Source organism: Vulpes vulpes, chromosome 12 (genome assembly GCF_048418805.1).
Source record: "Vulpes vulpes isolate BD-2025 chromosome 12, VulVul3, whole genome shotgun sequence".
In the NCBI taxonomy this organism is placed as follows: Eukaryota; Metazoa; Chordata; class Mammalia; order Carnivora; family Canidae; genus Vulpes; species Vulpes vulpes.
The window spans coordinates 97,256,400-97,283,828 of NC_132791.1; the positions used below are offsets into that span (position 1 = coordinate 97,256,400).

At 57.9% G+C, this 27,429-nt stretch overlaps 1 protein-coding gene across 3 annotated transcripts; it reads left to right on the forward strand.

Annotated features, from left to right (window-relative positions):
* The first annotated feature begins 387 nt into the window (after positions 1–387).
* On the forward strand, positions 388–27,429 carry PXDC1 (PX domain containing 1). 3 transcript variants are annotated; one of them, XR_011995722.1, is made up of 6 exons: positions 388–1,612; positions 13,948–14,039; positions 14,823–14,940; positions 16,968–17,073; positions 23,005–23,116; positions 26,400–27,429. XR_011995722.1 is itself a non-coding variant. In XM_025982607.2 (5 exons), exons 1-5 carry the CDS (start codon positions 1,357–1,359, stop codon positions 26,515–26,517), a joined length of 696 nt encoding a protein of 231 aa, XP_025838392.1. In that variant the 5' UTR covers positions 388–1,356; the 3' UTR covers positions 26,518–27,429. The 3 variants fall into 3 exon arrangements, 2 of the variants coding, with proteins under 2 accessions (XP_025838392.1, XP_072585319.1); XM_025982607.2 differs by lacking the exon at positions 16,968–17,073; XM_072729218.1 differs by lacking the exons at positions 23,005–23,116; positions 26,400–27,429 and adding an exon at positions 17,212–22,982.

Sequence of the window (27,429 nt, forward strand, 5' to 3'; positions counted from 1 at the left end):
ACCCCGGACAGACCTCCGCCCCGGACGGACCTCGGACAGACCGCGGCCGCGGACGGACCTCGGACAGACCGCGGCTCCGGACAGACCCCGGACAGACCCCGGACAGACCTCGGACAGACCCCGGACAGACCCTGGACAGACCGCGGCTCGGGACAGACATCGGACAGACCCCGGCCGCGGACACACCTCGGACAGACCTCCGCCCGGGTCAGACATCGGACAGACCCCGGACAGACCTCGGACAGACCCCGGACAGACCTCGTCCCCGGACAGACCCGGACAAACCTCGGCCCCGGACAGACCCCGGACAGACCTCCGCCCGGGACAGACCCCGGACACACCGCGGCCCCGGACAGACCCCAGACACACCGCGGCCCCGGGCAGGCCCCGCAGCCCTCCTCCCCGCAGCCCTCCTCCCGGCAGCCCTCCTCCTCCCCGCAGCCCTCCTCCTCCCCGCAGCCCTCCTCCTCCCTGCAGCCCTCCTCCTCCCTGCAGCCCTCCTCCTCCCCGCAGCCCTCCTCCTCCCCGCAGCCCTCCTCCCGGCAGCCCTCCTCCTCCTGGCAGCCCTCCTCCCCACAGCCCTCCTCCTCCCTGCAGCCCTCCTCCTCCCCGGCAGCCCTCCTCCTCCCTGCAGCCCTCCTCCTCCCTGCAGCCCTCCTCCTCCCCGCAGCCCTCCTCCTCCCCGCAGCCCTCCTCCCGGCAGCCCTCCTCCTCCTGGCAGCCCTCCTCCCCGCAGTCCTCCTCCCGGCAGCCCTCCTCCTCCTGGCAGCCCTCCTCCCCGCAGCCCTCCTCCCCGCAGCCCTCCTCCTCCCGGCAGCCCTCCTCCCGGCAGCCCTCCTCCCGGCAGCCCTCCTCCCCGCAGCCCTCCTCCTCCTGGCAGCCCTCCTCCCCGCAGTCCTCCTCCCCGCAGCCCTCCTCCCCGCAGTCCTCCTCCCCGCAGCCCTCCTCCTCCCTGCAGCCCTCCTCCTCCCTGCAGCCCTCCTCCTCCCCGCAGCCCTCCTCCTCCCCGCAGCCCTCCTCCCGGCAGCCCTCCTCCTCCTGGCAGCCCTCCTCCCCGCAGTCCTCCTCCCGGCAGCCCTCCTCCTCCTGGCAGCCCTCCTCCCCGCAGCCCTCCTCCCCGCAGCCCTCCTCCTCCCGGCAGCCCTCCTCCGGCAGCCCTCCTCCCCGGCAGCCCTCCTCCCCGCAGCCCTCCTCCTCCTGGCAGCCCTCCTCCCCGCAGCCCTCCTCCCCGCAGCCCTCCTCCCGGCAGCCCTCCTCCTCCTGGCAGCCCTCCTCCCCGCAGCCCTCCTCCCCGCAGCCCTCCTCCCCGCAGTCCTCCTCCCGGCGGGGGCGGCGGGGGCATGCGCGGCCCGCGGCATGGCCTCGGCGGTGTTTGAGGGCACGTCGCTGGTGAACATGTTCGTGCGCGGCTGCTGGGTGAACGGCGTCCGCAGGCTCGTGGTGGGCCGGCGCGGCGACGAGGAGGACTTCTTCGAGATCCGCACCGAGTGGTCGGACCGCAGCGTGCTGTACCTGCACCGCAGCCTCGCCGACCTGGGCCGCCTGTGGCAGCGCCTCCGCGACGCCTTCCCCGAGGACCGGCCCGAGCTAGCGCGCGCGCCGCTGCGCCAAGGTGGGGCCGGGCCGGGCCGGGCCGGGTCGGGTCGGGTCGGGCCGGGCCGGGCCGGGGGCGCGCGCGGAGGGGCCGGCGCCGGGGACCCGGGGCGCTCCAGCCACTCCCCGACTGGCCCCGGGGCCCTGTCGTTGGCCGGCCCAGGGCAGGGGCGTGCGCCCTGGGAGTGCGCCCCTGGAGAGGCTGCGCCTCGGGCCCCCCCACTGCCCCGGGACGAGGATGCCCCGGCTCCTGGGGACCCCCAGGGGGAAGGGGCCCGGGAAGCCTGCGGGGCCCCGAGCAGCCTCCCCGCCCTCACCAGGTGCGGCACCTGCGCTCTGACCATGCGCTTCACCTGGGCCTTCACCTGGGCCGTCCTCCCCCCGGACTCCCAAACGGGTCGCGCGGCCTCGGGCCTCTACTGAAGCTGCAGCTGCTGGAAACTACTCTCCCCAGCTGCTCCTCTGCCCCCAGGTCCTAAAGATAACCCCTCCGACCCCTGCTGATGGCCCCGCCCCCGTGTCTCAATTCTGTGGGTAATTAGCCCAGTTCTCTTGACACATCCTCTGGCAGAGGCGTCCTTTGGAAAGGCTCCCAAAGCCAGCAAGTTTGAAAGCCCCGAGCCACAGGGCCTGCCTTCCGCGCTTCTCCTTGCTCCCCAGATGCTCACGTTTAGTGCCGTCTGGAGATGGCTTAGTATTGTTCCAAGCAGGGCAGCAGTTTTCCTTGGGTTTGCGGTTTGGGTGTGTATGTTGTACTTTCTTTTTTTTTCCTTTTTAACCAATGAACGCCCACAAAGGGGAGCTTAGATGAAGAAACAGCAGATGCGGTGACTTACATCCTTGCTGCAATGAGACTGGCCGTTAACAAATTAGAGCCCCTGCAAGCTGGCAGGGCAGGTGACCTCCCCTCCCCTTGCCAGGTCGCACTGGGGTCAGGTGGCACAGCTCCACTGTCGCCCCAGGCAGGCCAGTTGGCTGGAACTGGGCTCCCCCCACCCCCCGCCCCGTAACAGTACTATTCCTACTTTGTTTTGTTGTTGCTGTTGTTGTTGTTGAGAATGAAAATGCTTCGCATAGCATGTGGCCATAGTAGGTCCTCCCTGCATGCTAGCTCTTATTGTCACCGTCGGCATCAGCTGCTTCTGGCAGGGCTTGTGGCCAGTGTGGAGGAGGAGGAGCCCCTGGGATCTGGTAGTGAGAAAGACTTGCCTGGGGCAGGAGGGTGCTGAGTGACAGGCGCTGGACCTGCCTTGCACACACCCTGGCTCTGACCCCTCTGTGCACGTGCTGGATGTGCTGGGTCAGTTCTGGGTTCCTGAAGTGTAGACACGGAGAGTGTCCGTGGAGTGGAGTGCTTACAAGTGAGGGAAGGTCTAGGAGGAGGGGGGATTCCCAGGGAGAAAAGAAGACTCAGCGGGGTAGGATAGCTGCTCAAGTGTCCGAAGGACGGAGAGACTGGTACTGGGTGTTGGCTGTGCTGCTGGGGGAGGTAGGGGGTGGTGGAGGTTGGGGTGGGTGGATCGGGCTCTGTGCTGCAACTGTTGGCCCTCTTTGCCTGGGCTGGAGTCCTGCTCACAGAGACCTCCCTGAGGGCTGGCCCAGCACCCCCTGGAGGGGAGGACATGGGGACCTGGGACCAGAGGAAGGGCTGCCCTTAATTCTTTTCCCGAGTCTTTGATTCTTTGCACGGTGGCGCGCTGGTACTGCACCCCCTCCCCCGCAGCACCACTTGAGTTTTGTTGTACAATCCCAGGGGAAGCCCTTTTTCTTTCTTAGGTTTTTTGAAGTCCAGGGAAATTGTTCACGGAGTCAAATATCTAATAGCAATGTAGGAGAAGAGTCTACTTTATTTCCATGCAGATTTATTATTTGCATTAAAAGATGGCCTGGATAAATACGTGTAAATACAAGAGGCGACCGGATGCGTGTGTTGTGCGGGGACTGCCAGGTTTTCTCAGTATAATACCCCATCAGATTCTCTGGCTGGAAATTGATTGAAATACTTCTGGGCTGGGCTAGATGTGCGCTCTCTACTTTTATTAACGAGCTTTGTGAGCAGCTCTGGGTTTCAGCGCTCAGGCTGGCAGCAGGCTGGTAGCTCTTATACATGTCTGAGTGAACCGTCTCGCGGGGTGAAAGCCTTGGCCCCGGCTTGCATTTTGGAATCTGCCTGCCATCAAGGGGGTGCTGAGCCCTTTTTCTTAGTCTCTCAAGTATTGCAGTGAGGAAGAATGTTTATGTGGAGAGATTGTGCTTTTTTCTCCCTTTTGCACACCCGCTGTGGTGTTAGACTCAGCAACCGTTGATGGGCCTTGAACATTTCACAGCGGCACACGTGCAAAGACACATCAAGCCTTCCACGCGTGGAGGGACAGTGCTCACTCACTTACCTTCCCGGCCTTCTCCTGGGCAGGGCTGACCTCAGGACTTGTCCTGCTATGTCCCCCGTCCTTTTTTCTTGGAATCTCAGCTTCCTACTCACCCCCTTCTTCCTCTGGATCTGAAGCACCCACCCCAGCCTTTCTCGTGCCCCAGCCCAAGGAGATGGAGACGGCTGGTTCCTGTGGATATCGTGGATGTTATATTGGGGGTAACCAAAGGGTTCCTTTTGGTTTTTCTACACCCCACACCAGTGGGGCTGAGTCTTTAGCCTGAATTCCCTCTACATGATACTTACGTGGTTCAGGGTTTCCTGACCACGCTCACGGTCTCCTGCCTGTTCCGTCTCTGACATCTGGGAAGGTTTGCACATTAAAGCAAAGACACGCAGAATCTCTGATTGACTGTTTGGGGCTCTTTGACGATTTTGATTTTGTTTTGTTTTTATAGCACCAGTGTCAGGCCTTGTGAAGTCTGAGCCATCCACGTTACCAGCAAGAGATTCTATTTCCAAAGTAGTCAGTGATCTTTGATTCTTAATTACTGTGAGATCCAGCATTTCAGTTTCACATTGATTCATTCAGCGAGTATCTGCTGAATGCCGGCTATGTGCCAGGCATCATCATTCTAGGTGGTGGGGACCCAGCAGTGATCAGAAGAGACCAAAAGAGCCCCTGTCCTCATTCTCCTATCCTGATGGGGAGAAATCCACCGATCAACAAGATAAATAACACATCAGACAGCGATAAGTATTCAGAAGGAAAAAGATAAGCAAGGAGAGGGCTATGACTTCTAGGGGGAGGAGTTAACTTTCCTCCAATAGGGTCCTCCAGAAAGTCTCAGAGGAAGTGATTTGAGTCCAGACCTGAAGGATGGGAGAGAACAAGCCGCTTTATCAATACCGAGGACCGCGGCTTCCAGTAGTGAGGAGGAGGCCATCCTGGCTGGAGCAGGGGGAGGGATGCGGGGAGTAGGTGATCAGGCCAGAGGGAGTGGGCAGGTCTGAGTGTACTCTGGCTTCTGTGCTGAGAAAGACTGGAGTGGGGCAAAGGGGAGGCCAGGAGATGGGGTAGGGCCAGGAGATGGCTGTCGTGCCAGGTGCAGCTGCAGGTATGAGAAGTGGCCAAACCCTGATGTGTCTGGCAGGGAAAGGCAGGACATTTACTGACAGCCCAGATGTGGGGGGCAAGGGGTGTCGGGACCAGTCTGCAGCTTTCAGCCTGAGAAGTGGAACCTGCCCCTCACCGGGAGGCACGTGGGCGCCTGCGGGAGGGCCAGTAGCGGGACTCAGCTGGAATGAAGCGTTCCAGCATTTTCTCCAGGTAAGGCCCATCACTGAGGACCCGGGCATGTGCTAGCATACAGGTCCGTGTTGTCCCTGTCACTGAGGACGTCAGCCTAGCTGCCTGCTCATCCACGCTCTTAGAGTTGAGCTTCTGGGGAGCAGAGTTAAGGCACCCAGGGTAGTATCGGAAAGGGCTGGACGCAGATGCACGTGCCCAGCTCCACGGCCCACCCGTGCTCCCTGAGCCTGCCCACTCGGTCTCAGGGGCCGCAGGGGAGGAGTCTGATCCCTTCCCAGCACTAGAGGGGAGAACACCCTGTGATGTGGGAGGGTAAACTGCGGAGCTGCTGGGCCCACTCTCCTGGTGAGAGTGGCTGGGAAACGATGGGCTGCCACTGGGGTCCAGGGCAGCAGGCCGTCTCTGGCCAGCCTGACGGGCCCTTGCCGTGTCCTGTTTGGCTCTGACACGGCCCCCCCCCCCAACACTGTGCAGTGCTCCTCGGGAGGGCCTCCCGCCCCTTCTGGCGGGCAGCTTGACTCAGGTGTAGTTTTGGATCTCCTCTCCTACGCGGCGTGTGCACCGGAGAGCTTTCCCCAGGCCCCGGGCGGCCCGGCCCGGTGCCACGTGCCCCCCTCCCCGGGGCCTGCCCTTCTCTCTGCCCTCTGCTGCGTCCCCTTCCCAGAGGTGCACCCTGCTGCCGCCCGGTGCTCCAGGGCCCCCTCCTTTCTCTGCAAGCGGCCACGCGGCTCAATGGGCTCTTGGGCCTGCGATCCTGTCCCATCAGATCCCAGAAGCAGCCGTGGGCCCTGAGTGACCCGACCTAACCTCGCAGCTAGAGAAGGAGCCGGTGAGAGACTTACTTCGGTGGTTAGGGAGCTCACTTCTAGGTCACAGTTACTTTCCACCGCATTCCCATGGAGACGCTTGGCCTGCTTCTTGGGCAGACAGCCTGGTGAGCCTACTGGTGGCCCCTGGCTGCCCCCGGGCTGGCCACAGGGACCCAGGTCCCCTCCCATTTTAAAACAAGCCTGGGCCTCATGTTTCTCTGCTGTTTGACAAACACTCCTCTAAAAGGCAGAAGGTGTTTCTGCACTGTGAAGGGTCAAGGAGAGGGAAGCTGCCAAGCGCCGGTGGAAGGTGACCGCGCCACACACAAAAGTTGGTGAAACTACGGGGATTTGATCGTTTGCCACTTCTCAGCAAAGCTCCGCAGGGAGTGGGAGTGGCGTTCGGGAGAGTGAGGACTGGCCGGCAGTGAGCGTGAACCCCGCATGCACTTTGCCCAAGTGGCCTCGGCCACAGGCCACCCTCTGTGGCATCCTGGGGACCGAGTGCCGGACACAGCAGGCCGAAATGCGCGTCCTCACCAGGGTTGGCGTTGCTGGTCCACTGAAATTGCTTTTTATTGCTATTTGTGCTTTTACTTTCCTCGGGCGACAGTAGGCATCCACTGGACACTTTGGGTTGTCATCACTGAAGACTGGTCCCTGTGTCCGGGCCCTGAGCAGCTCCCCGGGTGTCATCCTCTCCTTGGTGGGTGGGGCGAGGGGCCTGCGCGCCATTCTCTTCTGCCAAACTGTGGCCTCCCACCGCGGTGGCAGCGCAGGGGTGTCGCGCCCCAGCACAGACACACGTGCTGTCTGACGTTGTCCTCCACCCAGACGCCTCCTGTCCACCCTCCTTACCCCACCCCCTACACTGAGTCATGACTGTGAACAGAGCCACTTAGCCCTTCGGCTAATTTATACTGGCGAGTTTTCATATTTGTATTAAGAACAAAACATCTTAATCACCCTTTGCTGATACGCAACTTAGAATCAGCAGGAAAAATCGTAGGAGCAGGAATTGGACAGAAGGTAGAGAGGGCCCAGGGTAGGAACAGCATGTGGTTAAAACTTTTACAGACAGTGTCTTAATCCCACTAGAAGCCCATCCTGCTTCCTGGGGAAGAAAATCCCCAAGGCCCTGCAAGATTGGGGACATAGGGTGCAGGCAGGAGGGGTAGTGATTCCCTGGGGGATAATGCACGGTCCCCGTGCCAGAGGCTCAGGCCGAGAGGTTGAAGGCATGGTCTTTGGAAGCAGACAGGTGAGCATTCAGATGCCCCTGGCTCTGTCCCCTGCTGCTAGAGCAGTGACTTCAGGCAGTTGCTTGGTCCCCTGAGCCATGGGTACGTGATTGATGAAATCGCATGATGGTATCGCGGGCAGGGCTGCAGGAGGACCCAGGCAGTGACAGCCACCGGGTACCCAGAACCATGCTGGACACCCCTTGAATCCTTGGGGAAGTACTTGGATCCACAGGGAAGCCTCTTCTCCTTGGACGGAGGACCCCAGAGCTTTGGTCCTTTGTTCCAGAACACGCGTCCCCACTGAGAGTCATCCAGGTGGGCGCTCATTGGTCCAGCGCCCCACCTGCTGCTCCTGATGGCATCCTCTTCCTGGTGGCCCCCCATCCTGGTGTCCCTAGGAGGGAGGGATGGTGATAGCCCCTGCCCAGGCTAAAGAGAGAGCCCACAGAGGGGCTCACCACCGTTAACCTCAGCGGGACCCCTGCAGACGGAGCCTGTGGCCTTATTGATCCAGAAACTAGGATTTGGTGCTTGGCGTGAATCAGGCTTGGGGACTGCGCTCCGGGGGCAATGTCCCAAGGGGCAGGCGCTGTGGAATCTCGGGGCAGGTGTATGTATCACTATGAGAAGTACAACTGCCAGGTGGGTGGAGTCCTTGTGACCGGAGCCAACACGGCGAAGCCCTTAACGCGGGTTGCCAGGCCCTGCTTGTTCAATCCTTGCCATCTGGCCTCCTCGGGGCCTACACACGTCCTGACTCTACTGCCTGTCGCTCTCCTCCCTGCCTGCCCCCCTGTGTCTGCTCACCCTTCAGGCCGCGGACCCTGGAGAGGGTGGTCCCCCGCTGTGAGTCTTCCTACCCCCCACCCCCCGCCCAGGTGACACCCTACTCTTTGTGGCCAGCGTTTGCCACATGTCCATCGTCCCGGCTAGCAGGAAAGCTCTGGGGAGCCGGGGGTCCTGCCCGTCTTGCCCGCCACGGTACCCCCGCCACGTGGTAGGGCGCTGGGCGCAGAGCAGGATCGGCGGGTAGCTGAGGATGAGTGGGGGAACGCGTGCTTCCTGTTTTGCGAGGATGGTGTGGCCTAAATACCTTTGATGTTTGAAGACAGACTAGCTGAGTGAGTGGCTTCTGACATGCACTAAGTGGGAAGCTCAGTAAGGGAATCGGGCTTTTATGGGGAGAGCATAATGAAGAGGTACCGGGAGGAGGGGCCCGGGAGGGGCCCAGGAGGGGCCCGGGAGGGGCGCAGTCCAGGCCAGTGCATTGGAGCCCGGCACGCGCTGTCTCCTGCCGATGCGAGAGCACATGGTTCAAGGGAGCACCTCGCAGGTGCAGGAGGAAGCAGGGAAAGGAGGATCCTTTCTCAGCCCCTCCTTGGATCCTCGGGGAAGTACTTGGATCCACAGGGAAGCCTCTTCTGTGTCCTCCCCCTCCTTCCTCTGCCCCGATTTTCATTCTCTGAAAGATGCAGAGGTAGAGGTTAACCGCCAGCAGCATCCCCGCTGCTTCCCGCCAGGTGTGAGCATCGCCAGACGAGGGCAGCCTCGTGGACGGACGGGGAACCCGCTGGGCACCACCAGCAGCCGGGAGCGAGGGGCAGACAGGGTTTCTGTCCTTCCAGAAATGCTGTGTGAGGCCACACACACGGGAACCGGGAGACCCGCACAGAGTCGAGTAACCGTGGGCTTCCGGGGACTTAGGACTCCCACTGGGATGCTTAGGTGTGCGCAGGGTGACCAGCTAGGGTACGCTCGCAGGCAGATCCTCTCCACTTCTTGAATGTCGACTACCTGTTTAGGAAACAGGTACATAGGAAATCAGCATTGAAAAGGTCCCTAGAAGATTTAAAGTATTCTGCTTCTAAAATTCTTGCCACACGCAACCCTTAAAGAACGCGTATGTCTTTTTTTTTTTTTTTTTTTTAAGATTTTACTTATTTATTCATGAGAGACACAGAGAGAGAGAGAGAGAGAGAGGCAGAGACACAGGCAGAGGGAGAAGCAGGCTCCATGCAGGGAGCCCGATGTGGGACTCGATCCCGGGTCTCCAGGATCACGCCCTGGGCCGAAGGCAGTGCTAACCGCTGGGCCACCCGGGCTGCCCAAGAACACGTATGTCTTATGCATGCAGGATGACCCTGCTCTCCTCACCCCACCCAAGCCATCTGCCTTGCTGTTTAGTGTGTTGGTGGACACATTTATTAAATGGAAAAGGAACTCTTTAAATGTAATTTATTATTTGACCCCATTTGAAAGTTTGCTTTACAGAAAATTTCCCTAGGGCCCTATGGGGTGAGTGTCCTCCAAGACACTCGTGTTCCTGGGGTAATGGGCACTTCTTAATGTGCTTTCAAAAGGACACTCTTCCTTCCCAGTGGATCCAAGAGGCACCTTGTCTTTATTTCTGGAATGACGGCAGAAGGCACTGAGGTGTGATTCCAGCATGCTGAGGCGAGCTGCAGGGGAGGCCTGGCGCAGGTCCCAGAGGTGTTCATCCCAAGGCCTCCATTTACTGAAAATGTGGGACTTTGTACCCAGGGTTTCTGAGCTTAGGAAACTGGTTTGTTCACCTTCTCCTCCCACTGATAAGCCTTTGTGCTGACTCCAGCATGTTCAGTTTGGGTTCCAGGAATAAGTCGGGTGTTTATGTTTGCATAAGGAAGCTAATCCTGAAAATCACAGACTCACATTTGGTGTTCCTAATTTTTTAAAAAAGATTTTACTAATTTATTCATGAGAGACATGGGGTGGGGGGGGGGGGGAGAGGCAGAGACCCAGGCAGAGGGAGAAGCAGGCTCCATGCAGGTAGCCCGATGGGGGACTCGATCCCGGGTCTCCAGGACCATACCCTGGGCCAAAGGCAGATGCTCAACCCCTGAGCCACCCTGGGCGTCCCAGGTTCCTAATTTTTGGTGCTAAACTAGTATAGATAGAAAAGGGCACCCTGGCTGCCCATGGCTAATCGATCTTTAGCTCCCCGTTATATTTAAACCGGCGCACTGTGATTTTATATACGTTCATGTATACGGGTCTTTGGGATCCAGATCTTTAATTGTTCGAGGCCACTCTGGGTACAACCTCCACCCCGCAAACCAGGGTGGAAGAGGAATTTTACAAATGGAGGTTATATTAGTGACTATGCTTTTATCAGAAATTAGAAAAATTCCCCGGGGGGCTGTGAAGTCTTGGGAGTCCACTTGTTAACGAGACGTGCGGGTGGACAGGCCTCCCTCCGGGCCGCAGCAGGCGGTCCCGCGGCTTCCGCGGAGCACTAGCATCCCCTGCTGGCCACGTCTGCGGTGACCGCCTCCTAACCCACGGCCGGAGACCGCCAGCGTTGCCCGCCTGCAGTTTCTGTTATTAGCATCCCTGTCCTGACGCGGAATCTCGTTCCCTCCACAATATTTAGAACATAAAAGCCAAAAGTATTTACGTTATTGCATGGAAGCCTGTTTTTGAAAATAAGGTTTCAAATAGTTATCTACCGTGCACAGTTGCTATTTGGAAAAGCTTTACCAGCCATTAAAGACCAAAGCTGCTTGGTCACAGAGGCAGGATAAAGCAGATAGGGTCGGAGGAGTCCCCCGGGGACATGACGCGTGTAGGGTGACAGTCCTCCATGGGCTCGCTTCCTGCCACCTGCCCCTGAAAAGTAACCCAGTGTCCCACGTGTGCATCCTGCTCACGACTTCACCTTTCAGCGCTGTTGCATCTTGAGAACTTAGGATAATTTGGGGTGTCGCAGCAGGTGTTTAGATTTTCCACCCATCGTGAAACTGAGAAATCTGGAGGGAGGAACCCCAGTGAGTATGAAATTTTGAAATGGAGATTTCTTTCGTATTTGCACTGTGGCCGTTTTGGGGTCGGTCTTTCTGAAGAATATTTTCCTAACACATTTAAGGCACCCGCCATCTGATGGGAGGCACTTTGGAAACAGTTGAGAAGGGGGATGTCCAGGGCGCCGGGAGGAAGGAAGAGGTGGGTGGGCATGGGGCCAGGCTGCAGGGAGATGCTTGGAGAGGTGAGAGTGCTTCGTCCCTGCGCAGGGGGCAGTCGCAGTGCTGAGCGGTGAATGCTGCAGGGTCTGGAGAGCTCTCTGGGAGTCCAGAGGCAGCTGGGGTTCTGCCGTCCGATGTGGTCAGGGTTTCACAGAACAGGTGGCATGGGTGCACCCCTTAAGGGGTGCGTGGGGTGTCCCCACATGTGAGCCTGGAGCTGGGGCAAGGTTGGGAGCTTGTGTTTGGGTCGCGTGGACCTTGGAGATCAGCACGAGGGTATGGGGGGGTCGCAGGGCACGGAGCTGTGAGGTGCGTTGGGGCCAATCGGGGGCGGGGGGTACTTCTTGCCCTTTTCTACTTCATTCCAGAAAATAGAATACCCTACCAGGAAGATAGGGTTGCCAGATAAAATATAGAACACCAAGTTCAGTTTGAATTTCAGATAAACGGCAAATGATTTTTTTTTTAGTAGAAGTCTATCCATAATACTATTGCATTACTCACTATTTATCCGAAATTCATAGTTCACTAGGTGTTCCGTGTTTTATTCGCTAAATCAAGCCATCCTAAAAAAAAATTAATATAGAGCAGAATGTATTTAACCAACTGTATATGTAAGTTTGAGGTTAGCAACCCAACCACGGGCTGAAAGTTAATTAAAGACGTAACCAAAAATATGTCGCTAAGACAAAAATGCAAGGATTATAAACCTCTCTACAACTTAAGGTCATTAAATCATGATTTATTTCCTAGAAAGTGGCTGTAGATACGCTGCATGCACTGACCATCCAAGAGGCGAATTTTCCTACAAATGTGCTTACAGAATATAAAAACGCAATCAAAAAAAAAAAAAAAAAACGCAATCACTGTGTCATAAATGTGATTGATTTAAAACCTGTATCCTAGAGGTAATGAAAGTTGAACTTTAATAATAGTTTTGTTCATCCTAGAATCAAGAAGCACTTGGTGGGGATGATTAAATAAATTGTCCCCTCTTTGAAAACGATGTTTTGGAGGGTTTTGCTGTGTAGACTCCCCTTTTCCTGTGTAGACGCCCCTGTAGCAAGCAGATGGTGAAAGCATTTTGGTGCAGAGGGCAGCATAGAGTGCGTGTGCGTGTGTGCGTGTGTGCGTCCGAGCAAGGGATTTGGGGCCTGGGGAAGAAGCATCCTGAGAATCTGGCACTATTTTCTTCCTTCTCTCTGCTTCGCACAGCATGCAGGGTGGCGTGGTGGGGCCTGGTGACCCGGGGAAGAGGGGAGAGCGTGGAGAAGGCCTAGTCCCTGTCCCCGGTGACTGTGGGGGTGTCACGCTGGGGTGTGTCCCTGGGCTGTGTGGACAGAGGCCCCAGGCTTCTCAGCAGGCGAGCCACGGCCCCCCAGCCACCTTAGGGCTCCTGCCCCCTGAAGAGCAGCTGGCTGGCCTCCCGGGTCTGCGTGGCTGAGGAGGGGACAGGACCAGACAGCCCCTCGGACACCGAGGTGGCCAGTGCTGTAGGAAGGTGAGGGAACAACTCCCTAGAAGTTGTCCCGAATGTAGGCTGGTGTGAAGGATCCCCTGCTACAGCCCAGGCTGTCAGACATGTCCTGGCCCTATGTTTGGGGGGCCTCGGGCCTCTTATTTCAATTAAGATCATTTAGGAAATTAATTGCATTACTTATGTCATCTCAATCAATGAATTGCCTGAAAAGCAAGCCTTTCTCCTGCAAAACCAAACCAAACCAGACCTGAAAAACTTAGACTCAGCAACTGATGCTGGTTCCGGGCTGATTCCAGCATCTGGTTTGGTCGTGGCTCTTGGGGACCGTGTTGCTGGGTCCCACCGAGGATGGCGAAGAGGCCAGTGTCCGTGGGAATGTCATTCCTGCAGCCGGAGAAGTCGCTGTGTAGAAACCCACTGGGAAAACTTGCGTTCCTCACGCTGCGGAGGGGGAGGCACACCTGGCCCGGGCTGCCGGCTGTAGCCTCCTACAAACACCAGGCTACACTTCCTAGCGGCCACTCAGGACCCCCTTACCTGTAACGCGGGTCGTTGTTCAGATTCCTGGAAAGTGCTGTGAGTCATACCCACTTTGGCAGTTTTCTGGGTAAAGGTCAGCCTTTTTCCTCTTCCAAACGCAGCGTTTACATGACCTGTCTGAACACGGCCTCCATGTGCAAAGGCCCTGGGGGAGGTCAGCCGAGGCCAGCCAGGCAAGCCCCCTCCCTTGCGTGGTTGGGGCTGGGCAGGTCCTGGGCAGCCTCCCCTGGCCACAGCTCCCTGGCCAGGCTGTGGCCTCGCCCGGGGGCCTCCGGGGCTGGCCCAGACTTTGATCCCGGGCCTCCGCCTACCTTCCCACTCATCCCACCGTCCCCGGCCTGCCAGACTTCTCCTTGCGGGTGGACGTCATCCACCCCAGCACACATCTGAGTCATTCATTAGGTCACTGAAACTTGGAATGAGGTTGAGAGCTGGGCTTTCAGAGGAGGGCTGCATAAATACCCCCGGGCATCTGGTGAACGCCGACGCCGGGCAGCGGCCTCCTTGTCACTGCGATGTCTGCTGTTCTGTGTTCAACGTAGGAGCACGTTTCCTGGTCTGGTTCTTGGACTTTAGGCATTTCTGTCTCAATTCTAGGACTGGTTGCCATAAAGGACGCCCACGATATAGAGACCAGGCTTAACGAGGTGGAGAAGTTGCTAAAGACCATCATAAGCATGCCATGCAAAGTGAGTACGATCTGGGCTGGGCTGGGAGTGGGAGCTGGGGACGCATCTGCCAGCTTCCGAGTAACCGACCCGCTTGCTCGCTTGCCTGCTTAACTGCCTGCCCCCTGCCTGGAGGTATCAGCCCGCAGGGAGGGGCAGCTGTGACCGGGGGAAGGAAGGCCTCTGCGGGGTCTCAGGGTCTCATGGCCCTGTTGTTTTCTCCTTGCTAAGAAGTGAAAGTAAGGGGCCAAGGGGGCATTGAGTAGGAAGAGACATGGTCCCTCCACGGCCTGGTCTTTGCGTCCTTGCTCCGTCCGTTCCGAAGCCCACCAGTCTTGCAGAGAGTGTTTTGGAAGAAGGTGGATGGGAGCCAAGGAGAGGGCTAGCATCCACACCAGCAGACGGCCTTTAAATGAAGTTTGCCAGCTTCGTGTGGAGGAGTGATCAAGAACCCGGTGGACTTGGGCCCCGCCTGAGTCCCGGGACGTCCGTTTCCTCCGCTGTGCCTGGGGAAAGTCAGCGCACTCGGTTTATTGTAAGGGGAAGGGACATGTGTGCAAAACACTGGCGCGTACCAAGTGCTCAGAGGAACTCATCGTTGCTTCCAGGAACTCCATCCTGTCTGGCCCTGGGGCCTTGCATTTTTGCCACATGAGGCCATTCGTAAATGGAATACGGCCTCATCGATGTGGTCGGTTCCAAGGAGCGTCTGAACAGTGGGGGGGGGGGGGGGGGGGCGTTAGGATCAGACCAGGGCCCCTCGAAGGATGATTAGTTTTTAGTAACTAATGCACTGCTTCCCAGTATTCTAGGTCAGAAGTTGTGCTCACCTTCTTTGAACGATCTCCTTTGGATCAGGTGTTAAAAAATGACAACGTACATAAAATTCAACCCAGCTTTCAGAGTCCGGTGAAAATCTCAGGTAAGAGCTGCAGGGGAGGCGTGGGGGCTCAGGGCTGCTGTCAGTAATGGTTTTCCAGTTCACCGTCTCATGGCTGGGCACACTTTCTACCCTTGGGATCTGGAAAGACGATCCAGAAGAATGGTAAGAGTGGGTGGAGGCTGTTACCTGATTTTATGAAACTGTGTTTTCTACCCACCTGCCTGGAGTTTGCACTTTTCCAGTTTCCAAAGCGAGTAACTTGGTCTATGAATGGGAACCTCCTTAAGAAATGGTATAATGGGGGACGCTTGGTGGCTCAGTGGTTGAGCCTCAACATCTACCTTCGGCTCAGGGCATGACCCCGGGGTCCTGGGATCGAGTCCCACATCGGGCTCCCGGCATGGAGCCTGCTTCTCCCTCTGCCTGTGTCTCTGCCTCTCTCTCTGTGCGTCTCTCATGAATAAATATATAAAATCTTTAAAAAAAATAAAAGAAATCGTGTAATGATGAAAACATTAATGAGGCATTTGGAAGCGAACTACTGTCATCAGCTGTCTATCCCGCTAAATAAGATAGTTCATGAAACATGGCAGTGAATGCGGCTCTAGGGCCCCAGGAGGCCGGGGAGCGCGGTTCGGATGTCGCCAGTGCTGGCGCTGGACCATGCCTTCGAGCACCGAGGAGGCGAGTGGCAGTGGCAGTAAGAGCGGACGGCAGCCGAGGGGAGCTGCGGGGCCCAGCTGGGCGGTAGGTGCGAAGGGAGGCCACGCTGCCACTGAGCCTTGTTCGGTAGCTTCCTGCGTCTGGTTGCACGTGTTGTTCAAAAACTGGACTTTTACTGTTTGGGTGAAAGCGCTCCATCCCAGGAGTTTCAGACACGGGGCTCCCCCAGGCAGTGGAGAGTCGGCATGGCTTGGCCCGAGGGGCGGCGTGAGAGGAGGTCTTGCAGGGGTGTGGCCGGCGCAAAGGGAGAAAAGGCGGCTGTAAGAGGACATAGAGCTGGGCCAAAGGAGGGCCTTGATCTGTAGGGGGCGGGGAGGGACCTGCGTCCAGCGTTCTATTTCTAAATGGAGGAAGGAGGAGAGCAGAAGGGACAGGGCAGGAGGAAGACCCAGGACGGTGATGCAGAACCATCAGCAGAGGAGAGCACGTCCGAGCCCAGAGCTGCGTCCGAGGAAGGCACTGGGGGTCACGGTGATGAGGAGACAGACGACAGGTCGGGATGGTGGTGGCGACGTCCTTGGTAGAAAAGTGTACTTGCTGAGCTACGTGCCACAGCAGGGATGAGATTCCTAATTGCGTGCGGGGGACAGGTGGAGAGGGGGGCGTGCAACGGGAAGCATATTTAGACATGACTGCGTGTGGGCAGGATGGCTGTCAGGCCTTGGTTTGTTGGGGCCTGCTACATCTGATGTCTACCCCACATGGCTTCCTGTGTGTCTTAGGAAGAAGAATGGGGGTGTTTGGGCATCCCTCCTTCGCTGGCACCTAGGATCCAGACCCTCTTTATAGGAGAAATGGTGCCATTTATCCTGGTTGGCTGTCTGTTGACTCCAGTCTTATAGGATGCAGGTCTAGGACCTTAATTATCAGTGCTGGTGGGTTTTCCATGCTGTCACCTAAAGCCTGAGCAAGTCTCTGTTTTTTGGTCCTGAGCAGGAGCGTCCCAGCACTGGTGTCTCCGTTTTGCTTCATTTCTTTCTGTTTTGAGCACATTGGAGAGCAAAGAGCAACAGAACTGTTTGGGGGCCTTGCATTGGTGGCAGGAGCTGGACCCTTGCTTCGGGTTGACCCTGAGGGCCCCAAGCATGAGAAGGACGGACCCAGGCTGCGTGGGGTCACTGCTGATTAATTCCTGGAGCGCAGCAACCTGGGACGTTCCCAGCCCTCTGTCCGCTGTGCTGTTTTGACCTGTGACTTGGATAAATGCACGACCCATGTTTATCCGAAAGGGCTGAAAATAATGAGGGGAGATTTCACAGGGATAATTGTAGCATCTCATGTGAGCTTTGAACCACATTCTCCGGGTCCGTTCGTGAGGGCTGAGGACAGGTTTTGGCTTGCAGGGACGCTGCTGTGGGTGGCAGTGGCTGCAGCGACTCTGGCTCCACACGGCGCGCTGCGCAACGACCAGAGCTGCCTTACGACGGGGTCCGTGAACACCTAGTGCAGGTGGGTTGCTGAAAGCCTCAAGCATCCCCGCAGAGGCCAGGGGCCCCGCATTCTTCCCAAGGGGGGAGGCCGGGAGAAGCCTCTCCCCCAGGTCCAGACCTGAGGTTCTCTGTCTCCCGGGGCTTCCCTCCTCTTCAGCCACCCTGGTCGCTTGGGCACCAAGTCTGAGGCTTCTCCCTTGGAAGCTTCTAGCCTTCCCGTGTTTGCTCCAGGCCTAGCGGCCCTCCGGCTACCTGAGTGTGCAGATGTGCAGGCGGGGAGGGGGCATTTCCCCCGGGACGTAAGATACACTTTCCTTATTCACTGAGTGACGAAATAAATATATTGAGACGATGAACTATGGTCAATTCCAAACTACTTTTCGGTGAAACCTGTGTCTACAATGGCACCAACATCCCTTTGGAGAACTGGTCTACCACGGACAAGCCATGTTATTTACTCTTGTTCCCCTTTGCGGGTGTTCACGGATTCGGGGACCCCCGGGCTCGGAGCATCAGGCCCTGGAGAGCGCGCTCCCCCCCACCAAGCATCCATGCGCCTCCCCTCAGCCTTCCCCCTGCCCCAGGACAGACCCTGAATGCTGAGCTCGGGCAGCCCGGAACTCAGACTCCCTGGACTCACTCATCTTCTCGAAACCTTACGTTCATGATAACGGCCGCGGGCCCTGATCGTTCCGGGCATGCCAGATGCCATAGTGTGGCTCGCTCTAGCTGTTTGATGCTGTCACCTGTCATAGCGTAGGCCCTCTGCTCCAGGCCCTCAGCCTCCCCCTGCTGGGGCTTTGCTGGGCTGTGGGCCCCACTTCCTTCTGCTGGTCGCACAGACCCTGCCCACCCGGCCTGTCCTGCTAAATGCACTCCCTTGGGCAGCGCCTCGGCCTGCAGCTCCCCGCCGTCCTCCTCCCCGCTCTCAGATTTCTTAATGCCTTCTTGGGCCGCTGATGTGGCACCGTGGGGGACAGCTGCTGAGCTAGGCTGTCCCAGGCGGGCGTCTCTTTGCACCCAAGCGTGCACAGAGGCTCTGAAAGCACAGCCGCTCCTTGCACACGCGGAAGGGCGGGGTGGCCTGGGCTCCGCTAGGTGGCGCCAGGCACCAGCCACATCCCGGGGCCGCTGCCAGGGAGACGCTGCCAGGGAGACTCTGCGGCCTCCTGGGGAAGCGGGGGCAGCCGTACACAGGCTTCCTCCCCTGAGAATAAGTGTTTATGGAATCAGAAAAACTTAAACATAGTTTTCTACACGGTGGCCGGGTCTATGCTTGAAAGGAAGCATAAAGGAGCACCTGGGGGGCTCAGCCTGCCTTCGGCCCAGGGCGTGACCCTGGGGTCCCGGGGTCGAGTCCCACATCAGGCTCCCTGCATGGAGCCTGCTTCTCCCTCTGCCTGTGTCTCTGCCTCTCTCTGTGTCTCTCATGAATAAATAAGTAAAATCTCAAAAAAAAAAAAAAAGGAAGCATAAACCCCAGTCGTGATCCACCTACTTGATGTAATCAACATATGCTCCCCAAATCTAATTATTCAGATTTTTTTTGGGGGGGGGACAGGCTGGAAATGAATTCTAATTTCATATTTTATTCACCAAGCATCTGTACAATCTCAACCTTAATTTTCACCGTATGTGGTTAGTCCAGGTCGCCAGTTAATAAAAAGGCAGTGCTTTGGGTTCTGTTCTATCGCTGGGCTACGCTAAAATTATGATGGGAAAGAGGATTTGGACAGAGGGAAGCTACAGTGCGAATGCTTTCAGGACTGAGCTAATGTCTGCAGAAAAAGAACATAGGAATTACAGAACTGAAGGAATGGTGATGGTCTATGGGGCACATGAAAACACGGCTGCAGCAAAAAAGAAAGAAAAGAAAAATCATCACCAAGCACACACCACTGTAGGGCAGTTGACCTTTGAACACAGGGGTTAGGGGTTTCCACCCCTTGCACAATCAAAAATCCATCTACAGGGCACCTGGGGGGCTCAGCGGTGGAGCATCTGCCTTCGGCTCAGGTCATGCTCCCGGGGTCCTGGGATCGAGTCCCACATCAGGCTCCCTGCATGGAGCCTGCTTCTCCCTCTGCCTGTGTCTCTGCCTCTCTCTCCGTGTGTCTCATGAATAAATAAATAAAACCTTTAAGAAAAATCCATGTACAATGTTGACTCCTCCAAAGCTCAACCATTGTAGCCTACTATTTGTTGATCAGAAGCCTTACCAACAGCATAAACAGTTGATCGACAAATATTTTGCGTGTTATATCCACTAGATGCTATATTCTTACACAAGTAAGCTAGAGAAAAGAAAATGTTATTATGACAATCTAAGGAGGAGGAAATACGTTTATAGTACTGTACTGTATTTGTCCCCCAAAAATCCACATAGAAGTGAACCTATGGAGTTCAAACCTGGTTTGTTCAAACACCAACTGTCATTGTTGCGGGAAGGAGCCTTTGGTAGAGGCTAAGATGAGCGGGAAAAGTGTGAGGAGGAACAGATTTTGCACAGCCTCAGTGCATCTCCCCCGAGATACTCGTTCACTGCAAAGAGTCGTAAACATGGTGACGCTCCTCATGCAAGTGATGCTGAGGGACATCCCAGGAGCAAGGCCTGTTGACGTCACACAGCCCCTGACGGATGCAGGGAGGGGATGCGTCAGACACACGGTGGGACTGCAGACAGTCACTCCCAGCCCGTTTCATGAGAGAGGAGGACAGACCAAGGGACCACCAGGGCTTGCACGAAACGAGGCCGCGGCAACGCACGCAACAGGGACCCTGGAACAGAAGGAAGGGAAAGGAGTGGAAGAGGCTGTGACGCCTGAGTGCAGGAGGTATGTGGCCAGATCCAGCTCTGATCCCTGCACCCCAGTTACGGGCAGTGTTGGCATTGGTAGCAGGGGCCGACGGACACCGCACAGCTGTGTGCCATTTGGGTGACTTTTCTGAAATTGAAAATCAGCTCAAAATAGTCCAGAAACGGCGAAGCAGAGCTCCGCGTGTGACAACAATGTGAATGCAGGGAAGCAGCTTGAAAGCGAGCTGCTTCGTGGAACAGTCACCGAGGGGATTAAAACAAGTCCCCGGGCCACTGGCTTTTGCTACAGGTGCTAAGCGAACTTCTGGGACATCCGCATTCTGTGCAGGCTGGAAGAGACGCTGCAGAGCTGAGAACACCCTGTAATCCTAACAGTTTCTCCAGTTCTGTCTGCGTGGCCCAGCAGATACGAGGTGCTGGCGACAGCAGAGGCATCCCTGGCGTTTACCCAGAGCCCCACCTCGTTACGTTCTTTACAAATGCCCGCTCGTTTCATCGCCACCTGTGCTTTTAGGCTGGGTACCTCATGCCCATTGCACAGATGAACAAAGTGAGCAAGCGGGAACCTGCTCCCGGGCACGAGTAGCAGAGCTGGAGTTTACAGCTGGCCTTGCAAACGGTGAGACCACACAATTGTGAACAGAGGTTTCTTTGCAAGGGACGTTAAGGAATGATTTGTTACAAATCTGTTTTGGGGGGGCTGGTAAAGACTCCCATTTCTCAGACCTTCAGATGTCATGTTTAAGATAAATTTTTTTTTGCATCCAGAAACGGGGCACCTGGGAGGCTCGGACGGTGCAGCGTCTGCCTCCCTCTGGCTCAGTCCTGATCCCGGGGTCCTGGGATGGAGCCCTCCATCGGGCTCCCGGCTCGGCAGGGAGTCTGCGTCTCCCTCTCCGCTCTCGCTGTCTCGCAAGTAAATAAATAAAATCTTTAAAAAAAAGAGAGAGAGAGAAAGAAATGTGCTGCACTGACATTTGTTTTCACATGTGGGATTTTCCCCTCCAAAGTCCCTTAGCAAAGGGGTGGGAGACAGGGTTAGAGGCTGTCAGCAGGCTGGGGTCTCCTGTGCACCTGAGACAGACACATTTGAGGCAGAGTTAGTGAAAATACAGAAAGTGGTTCTGTGCTGTTGCACGTTTTGATTCGCGAGGCGGGGGAATCTTGGTCTTTCTTATTACGATGCAGTCATCTCCGGAGTCTGTCCCCGCAGACTTGGGTAAACATCTTACACGTAGGAATGTCGTTGACCCCCAGGGTTCCAGGCACTGACTGTGCCCAGTTCTGGTCCCCCCTGCTCATGACTTCAGGCCCTACAGGGGAGGGCAGTGGGGCTCCGGGTGGGCTTCAGCCCACAGGGGTGGGGGGGGGCGGGGAAGAGGCATGTGCAGATGCCACCCATGTGACTAACCCGGCTGGGCTTCAAAGGACCAAGGAGACGGGAGGTGTCACTTCTGCAGAGAGTGCAGTGGAGTCGTAGCAATTACTTGGCCGATCTGACTGCTGAAGAGTGTTTTTCCCTGTGGGGGTGAGGAGGAAATCTTCTCTTTCTCTTCGTTCATTTTTGTGTAGTTTCCCTACTTCTCTTGGCGTGGAGAGAGATTCGACCAACTGAGAACCAGGTAGCTGGGAAGATCAAAAATAAACAGGAAGTTACAGTCATACTTAGGAGAAAAGCACAGACACGCATGGGAATAAAATAATCTAGTATAAGGATAAGATGTAAGAAAAAAGAGAAAAGCAAACAATCCCCCCGACTCCCGTGGCTGATGCCCTGGAGACGATGGGCAGGGACGGGTGTTCCGCCGCCTAGGCCGGGCCAGGAGGAGCGGAGAGCTGGCCTGAGCTGTGTGCTTCTGTTTGTGAGGCCCTGAATGGGAAGATGATGATCCTCTGGATTTGAGAATGCCCCGGAAATTTGGAGATGACTTTAAGCATGTTTTGGAAGGTGAGGTAAGCGTGATGGGAGAGGACCGGCAAGGGCCAGCTAGGAGCTGCGGTTAGGGGCTGAGGCAGCCTCTTGGAGGGCTGGAGACCTCCAACACCAAGAACTGGTCACGGCCAGCAGCTCAGGTCTCGCAGTGCATTTAATCTACCAAAGTGACAGAAACACACTCCCTGGGGAAACATAAATAAAAGCTACGGCAGACATTAGAAGTCAGTCAAGCCACATTGGCTCCTTATCCTTAATGGACCAGATGGTGTGATGGAATCCAGAAGTCCATGGGAGTCTGGAGTGGAAGGGATCCTTGGAGATCACCCAATACTGTTCTGAAGTCCTCCAGCTGAGGATACAGAGTCCCGAGATCGTGCAGCGCTTGGTCGGGCCAGGCTGCGGCGTCCGGGCTCCCAGCCTGGGCCATGGCAGCCTGTCTTCTCTCCTGGTGCTGCCTAAGTACCAGACTTCCACCCTCTGAAGCTAACCCTATGCAGCCCCAAAGACGCTTTTTTTTTTTTTTTTTTTGCTGGCCTTTTAAAATTACCAAAATTTGTGCGTACTGGTTTAAAACATTTTTTAAAATGATTTATTTATTTATTTATTCATGAGCGACAAGAGAGAGAGGCAGAGACCCAGGCAGAGGGAGAAGCAGGGTCCCTGTGGGGAGCCCGATGTGGGACTCGATCCCGGGACTCCAGGATCACAACCTGAGCCCAAGGCAGGCGCTCAGCTGCCAAGCCCCCCGTGTGCCCTTGCCCATTTGGTGTCAAGTGCATCCTGATCTCAGTTGCCCCTCATAGCGAGCCAGGCTGGTGGCCGGTGCCATCCCCGTCTCAAGCACAGGGAAGATGGGGTAACCCGTGCAAAGCGTTACGGCAGCGTGTGATGGACCCAGACCGATGGACGTGAGCTCAGCACTCTGTCTAACCCGGCTTTAACCCACTGCGGGGAGGGGAGGGATGTGCCTCTGGCTTGCACAAGGTCCTCAGGTGGGCCTCCTGTGGAGGTTGGCAGTGGCTCCCGAGCCTGTGTGGCCAAGTTCCAGAATGGGCCTCAGGTACAGAGCATCCTCTTGGGATGTGGGGGAGAACTTGGGGCAGTAGATGGAAGGGGAAGTAGGGAGATGGGCATAAGCCAAAAAGCTCAAAATCTGGCCCATCTTGAATCTTTATTTTGTTGCTTTCATTTTTCAGAAATCATGAGGTCCAACGGATTTTGCTTAGCAAACACGGAAACCATCGTTATCGACCACAGTATACCAAACGGAAAAGACCAGCACCTGGGTGTGGACCCGACAGAGCATTTGTAAGTGCACGGATTTGAATATGGCTTTATAGCAGGGATCCCTGGACTGCCAGCCGGCGCCAGACGCTGGAGCTCACTGCCCAGACAGCTCTAGACGAAGTAGGTATGGCCAGAAACATGGAGCCATCCTACCTCTATTTGGATATTTATTCATTTATTTAATAAAGATTTTATGTATTTATTCACGAGAGACACACAGAGAGAGGCAGAGACACAGGCAGAGGGAGAAGCAGGCTCCCTGCAGAGAGCCCGATGTGGGACTCGATCCCGGGTGCCCAGGATCACGCCCTGGGCCGAAGGCAGACTCAACCACTGAGCCCCCAGGGATCCCTGGATACTTATTTAAAGCATTTGCCTTTTCCAGAAGACAGTGAGGGCTTGGTTCGTAGACCCTGTGATCCGTGACCAGGTGGCTGGCTGTGAGGCGGAACGGAGGGGAAGTTGCCAGGTGTCCAGGGCCAGTCTGTGCTGGGCAGTGGGGAGGTGGGGGGGCCGTAAGCCTCCTCGCTCCAAGGGCCTGGCCTTCTGCAGGGAGAAGTGTCACCTGCATGGCTTCACATCACAGGGCTGGAGGTTCTCCAGGCTCTGAGGGGGCGTCTCTGTGGCTCCGGGCTGAGGGAGCCTGACCCTGCCGGGCCTGCTCTGAGGGGAGGGAGGATGTGACTGATTAGTGAAGGCAGGAAAGCCGAAGACCACCGTCCTCTGATGAGAGACAGAACTCCTAACCATGACAAGTGCTGTAGGAAAGCCCAACACCTGGGGTCCCTGGGAGGCCCAGCCTCCTGGGTGTGCTCTCAGTCAGGTCCTTGGGACCTGGCAGGCGGCAGCTTGGGAGGACATGACAGCTTGGCTTCTGCCACCTGGCGGGGCCCACCCCAGGGCTCTCCCTGGTTCTACGAGCTCCAGGAAGTGATTTAGCGTCTCCTGGCTTCTCTTCTCCTCGCACTGGGGCCCCACGTGCTCTCCCGGGTCACCGTAAACATCTCAGACAGTGACGGCAGGACGCCTGGGCCTACAGGCAGCGCTGGGTGCCCAGCGTCTCCCCGTGGGCCCATGAGCAGTCCAGCCCGGGATCCAGGGCCTTGGAGTCCCCCGTCCTGTCCCCCCACCTGCCCCGAGCTGCAGATAAACACGCACAAGGACAGGCTCCCTCATGACACAGGTCATGAAGCGCTTGGGTTAGAGAATATGCTGCTCAGGCTGCCGGGGGTGGCCTCCTCTGAAATGGCCTTGTCCCTGGCGTGCCCTGCCGTGACAGCCACGGCATCCACCCACCATAGGCCTGTGCAGAGAGCTCTCTGGTTGAGCTGCAGGGCCACCAGGCTGGCACGGGGCAGGCACCAGCGCCCAGATGGCTGCGCACCAGGTGTGCGACCTGAGGACAGATGCTTCAGCTTCATGGGATGAGCTGCTGGTGAGGGGTTGCCTCGGTGGAAGAGAGACAGGTGGGGGGCCCCCCTCATCCTGCGCGTCCGGCTCTCACTCCTCAGTATCCTAGGGCAGCTTTCCTGTCGGCAGGGGCCTCAGAGGCCATCCTGCCCCCTGCCACGTTTGCAGGAGGTTGGGCTGCGAGGAGTTCTGCAAAGGAGGCAGGCACGCAGGCCCTGCTTGACCTTCCCTGCATCTGAGAGGCCTCTTGGACCTTGCCAATGGTGGTTTTGGGGAGGAGACCGAACGTCCTGTAATGAAGTCGGGGGGCTGGTCTTACCTCCGTGTACCTGCTGCCTCGGAGGCTGCGCACCCTGTGCCCAGGCCTAGGGCTCCTTCTCCACAGCCTCGGGCTCCCAGGGCTCCCAGGCAGGCGGTGGGGGGAGGAAGAGCCGGCCTTGCCCCTGGCCCTGCCTCTATCCCTGCCCCTGGCCCTACCCCAACCCCTGCCCCTGCCTCTACCCCTACCCCTACCCCTGCCTCTGCCCCGACCCCTGCCTCTACCCCTACCCCTACCCCTGCCCCTGCCCCTGGCCCTGCTCCTACCCTGACCCCTTCCCCTGCCCCTGCCTCTACCCGTACCCCTACCCCTACTCCTGCCCCTGCCCCTGGCCCTGCGATGGATGAGGGCAGGCCCCACACATCGCCACCCCCTCCTCACTGTGGACGGAGAGGAAAACGTGCCTCTGCACCTTTTCTGTCTGATTTCCAACCTCTCCTCCACTTTTTAGCGAGACTGAGAGGAAGTGTGTCCCCCTCGGGCCCGTCTGTCCCCAGGCTGCCGCCCAGGCGGCTGGGCCCTGCATGCAGGGGCTGGGCCTCTCCTCTGCCCCCACACGGCCCCCTGGCCCATGCGCGGAGCAGACGCCGGTGCTCCCCTGCTCGGTTCACGGTCCTCCTTCCTGGTCACCCCAGAGCCTTCCCGGTGGAGCCCGCTTGGCCCTGCTAGTCAGCGAGGCCAGGACGGCGCAGGGACAGGAGTGCGCTGCGGGCTCCCAGGGCCCTTCCCGCCCCCGGGACGACCTGCCTCCACCCACCTCCGCTCTGCCCGCTTAGTCTGGGCTGATCCTTAGTTGAGGAAAATGGGAAAAGCACAAGCAGCACCTCTGCTCCCCTTTCTGGGGAGAATGTCCTTCAGGCACTTGTGTGTCTTTCTAGCTTCCCAGGCCGTGTCTGCGTGAGACAGGAGTGGAAATGGTTTGGGTTCACGGGGCAGTGAGTTCAGGAGGCGTCAGTGGCCTTGTGCCTGGAGCACGTATCCTTCCCGGCACTTCCTGCCCCCCCCACCACCCCGTCCCCCTCCCCGTCCAGCAGGAGCCCCCCCCCCTGCAAGGCCCCTGCACCCCCGCCCAGCTCCCAGGGCGCACGTGCCACGGATGCGGGTGGCTCGCGAGCTTGTGGCCTCGGGGGCTTTCCTCACTGGTCGGCGGCGGCCTGCGGGCCAGCAGGTGGGGGGCTCCCGGCCGCAGACGGGTTCCCTGCCTTGCTCACTGCGTGTGCCCGTCCCCGGAGCTCGACACAGGGATCCCCAGGGAGAGAAGAGCCGTCGTGGGGTGCGTGGATGAAGGAAAGCGCAGGGAAGACCGTGAGCACGGGCAGCCTGTGAGGCAGGAGCGTCCAGAGCCGTGATAGTCTTTCCAGAAGCGCCCGCTGGGGGTTAGTGACGCTGCCGCTCCCCACGGCCAGCACTGGGAGGACGGTGCCCACGGGTCGCACGAGCCCGGGCAGCGGAGGAGCTTCGCTGAGGCCCTTCCACGGCCCAGCGCTGGCCCCTCGGTGCCCTCCTGCCCGTGCCCTCCCGCCCTTCCTCCGCCTCAGGGGCCCCAGCGCTCACCTCTGGACGTTTCCGTTGCAGGTTTGCGAGTGGCGGGGAGTTCAGCTCCGAGCTCGATGATGGCGACGACCCAGCGGCCTACGTCACCAACCTGTCCTATTACCACCTGGTCCCCTTCGAGACGGACATTCTGGACTGAGTCTCCGCTGGCGCCCCAGCCCCCCACTGCGGGGCGGCTCTGCGGGCCCTTCGGGAAGGAGGCCCGAGCCCCAGGTGGTCCGCAGGTGGCAGCCGGTCACCGGGCCTGCTGCTTCTCAGGGCTCTCGTCCCTCCCGGTCTCCGCAGCCCGGACCCGCTCCCCACCGGCTGAGGGAGAGCCCAAGTGCCTCAGGACGTGGGACGTGGGACGTGGGACGTGGGACGCCGGGGCCTCAGGGAGGAGCCTTCGCCTGGCGCAGTGGCCACGGCCCCCGCCGCCCGCCACCGCCTCACACCACAAGTGCACAAAGCGCGGCCCGTGGGGTGGCGCCGAGTCGCCAAGCCCCGGTGGCAGCGGGGTGTTGGCCAAGCCAGGATGTCCCCGGAGCCGGGACGTGTGGTTTGCATTTCTGATTTTCATCTTCTCCCCGGAAGCTGCGGGATGTGCGTCAGCCCGAGGGGCTCTTCCCAGAAGCTTCGAGGAGAACCGAGTTGGCTCCGGAGACCGTCGGCCGCAGCCCACCGGGTGCCGTGAGCAGGCTCCGAGGCGCTGCTTCCCCTCAGGAGGACCGCCCGCCCGGCCTGCCAGCAAGTCTTCAGCCCTTCAGCCTGGGGACAGAGCCGGGCCCCCCCCCCCCCCCCCCGGCTGTCCGAGCTGCTTACCGAGCCCTCAGTGACGTCATCGCCACGTCAACCTGCAAGGAGGGGGTCGTCAGGAAGGCACCGAACCCCCTTTGCCCCTGGGGTGCGGGCGCCGCGGGTCTGGGCTCTGTGTGCTTCTCTCCTCACGGTGTCTACTAACGACCAACATTTGCTAATGTAAATAATAGTAAATTATTGAGAATCCTAATTCTTTTACAGTCTGTTTTTTAATCTATTTTAATTAAATAAAGCATATTACTCTACTCATGCA

What these genes read in the sequence shown, in the direction of transcription:
- PXDC1 (XM_025982607.2), top strand. Translation starts at nt 1,357, where the DNA reads ATGGCCTCGGCGGTGTTTGAGGGCACGTCGCTGGTGAACATGTTCGTG. An exon ending in GCGCGCGCCGCTGCGCCAAG is followed by an intron (nt 1,613 to 13,947) that starts GTGGGGCCGGGC and finishes TCTCAATTCTAG; the next exon opens with GACTGGTTGCCATAAAGGAC. An exon ending in TCATAAGCATGCCATGCAAA is followed by an intron (nt 14,040 to 14,822) that starts GTGAGTACGATC and finishes ACTGCTTCCCAG; the next exon opens with TATTCTAGGTCAGAAGTTGT.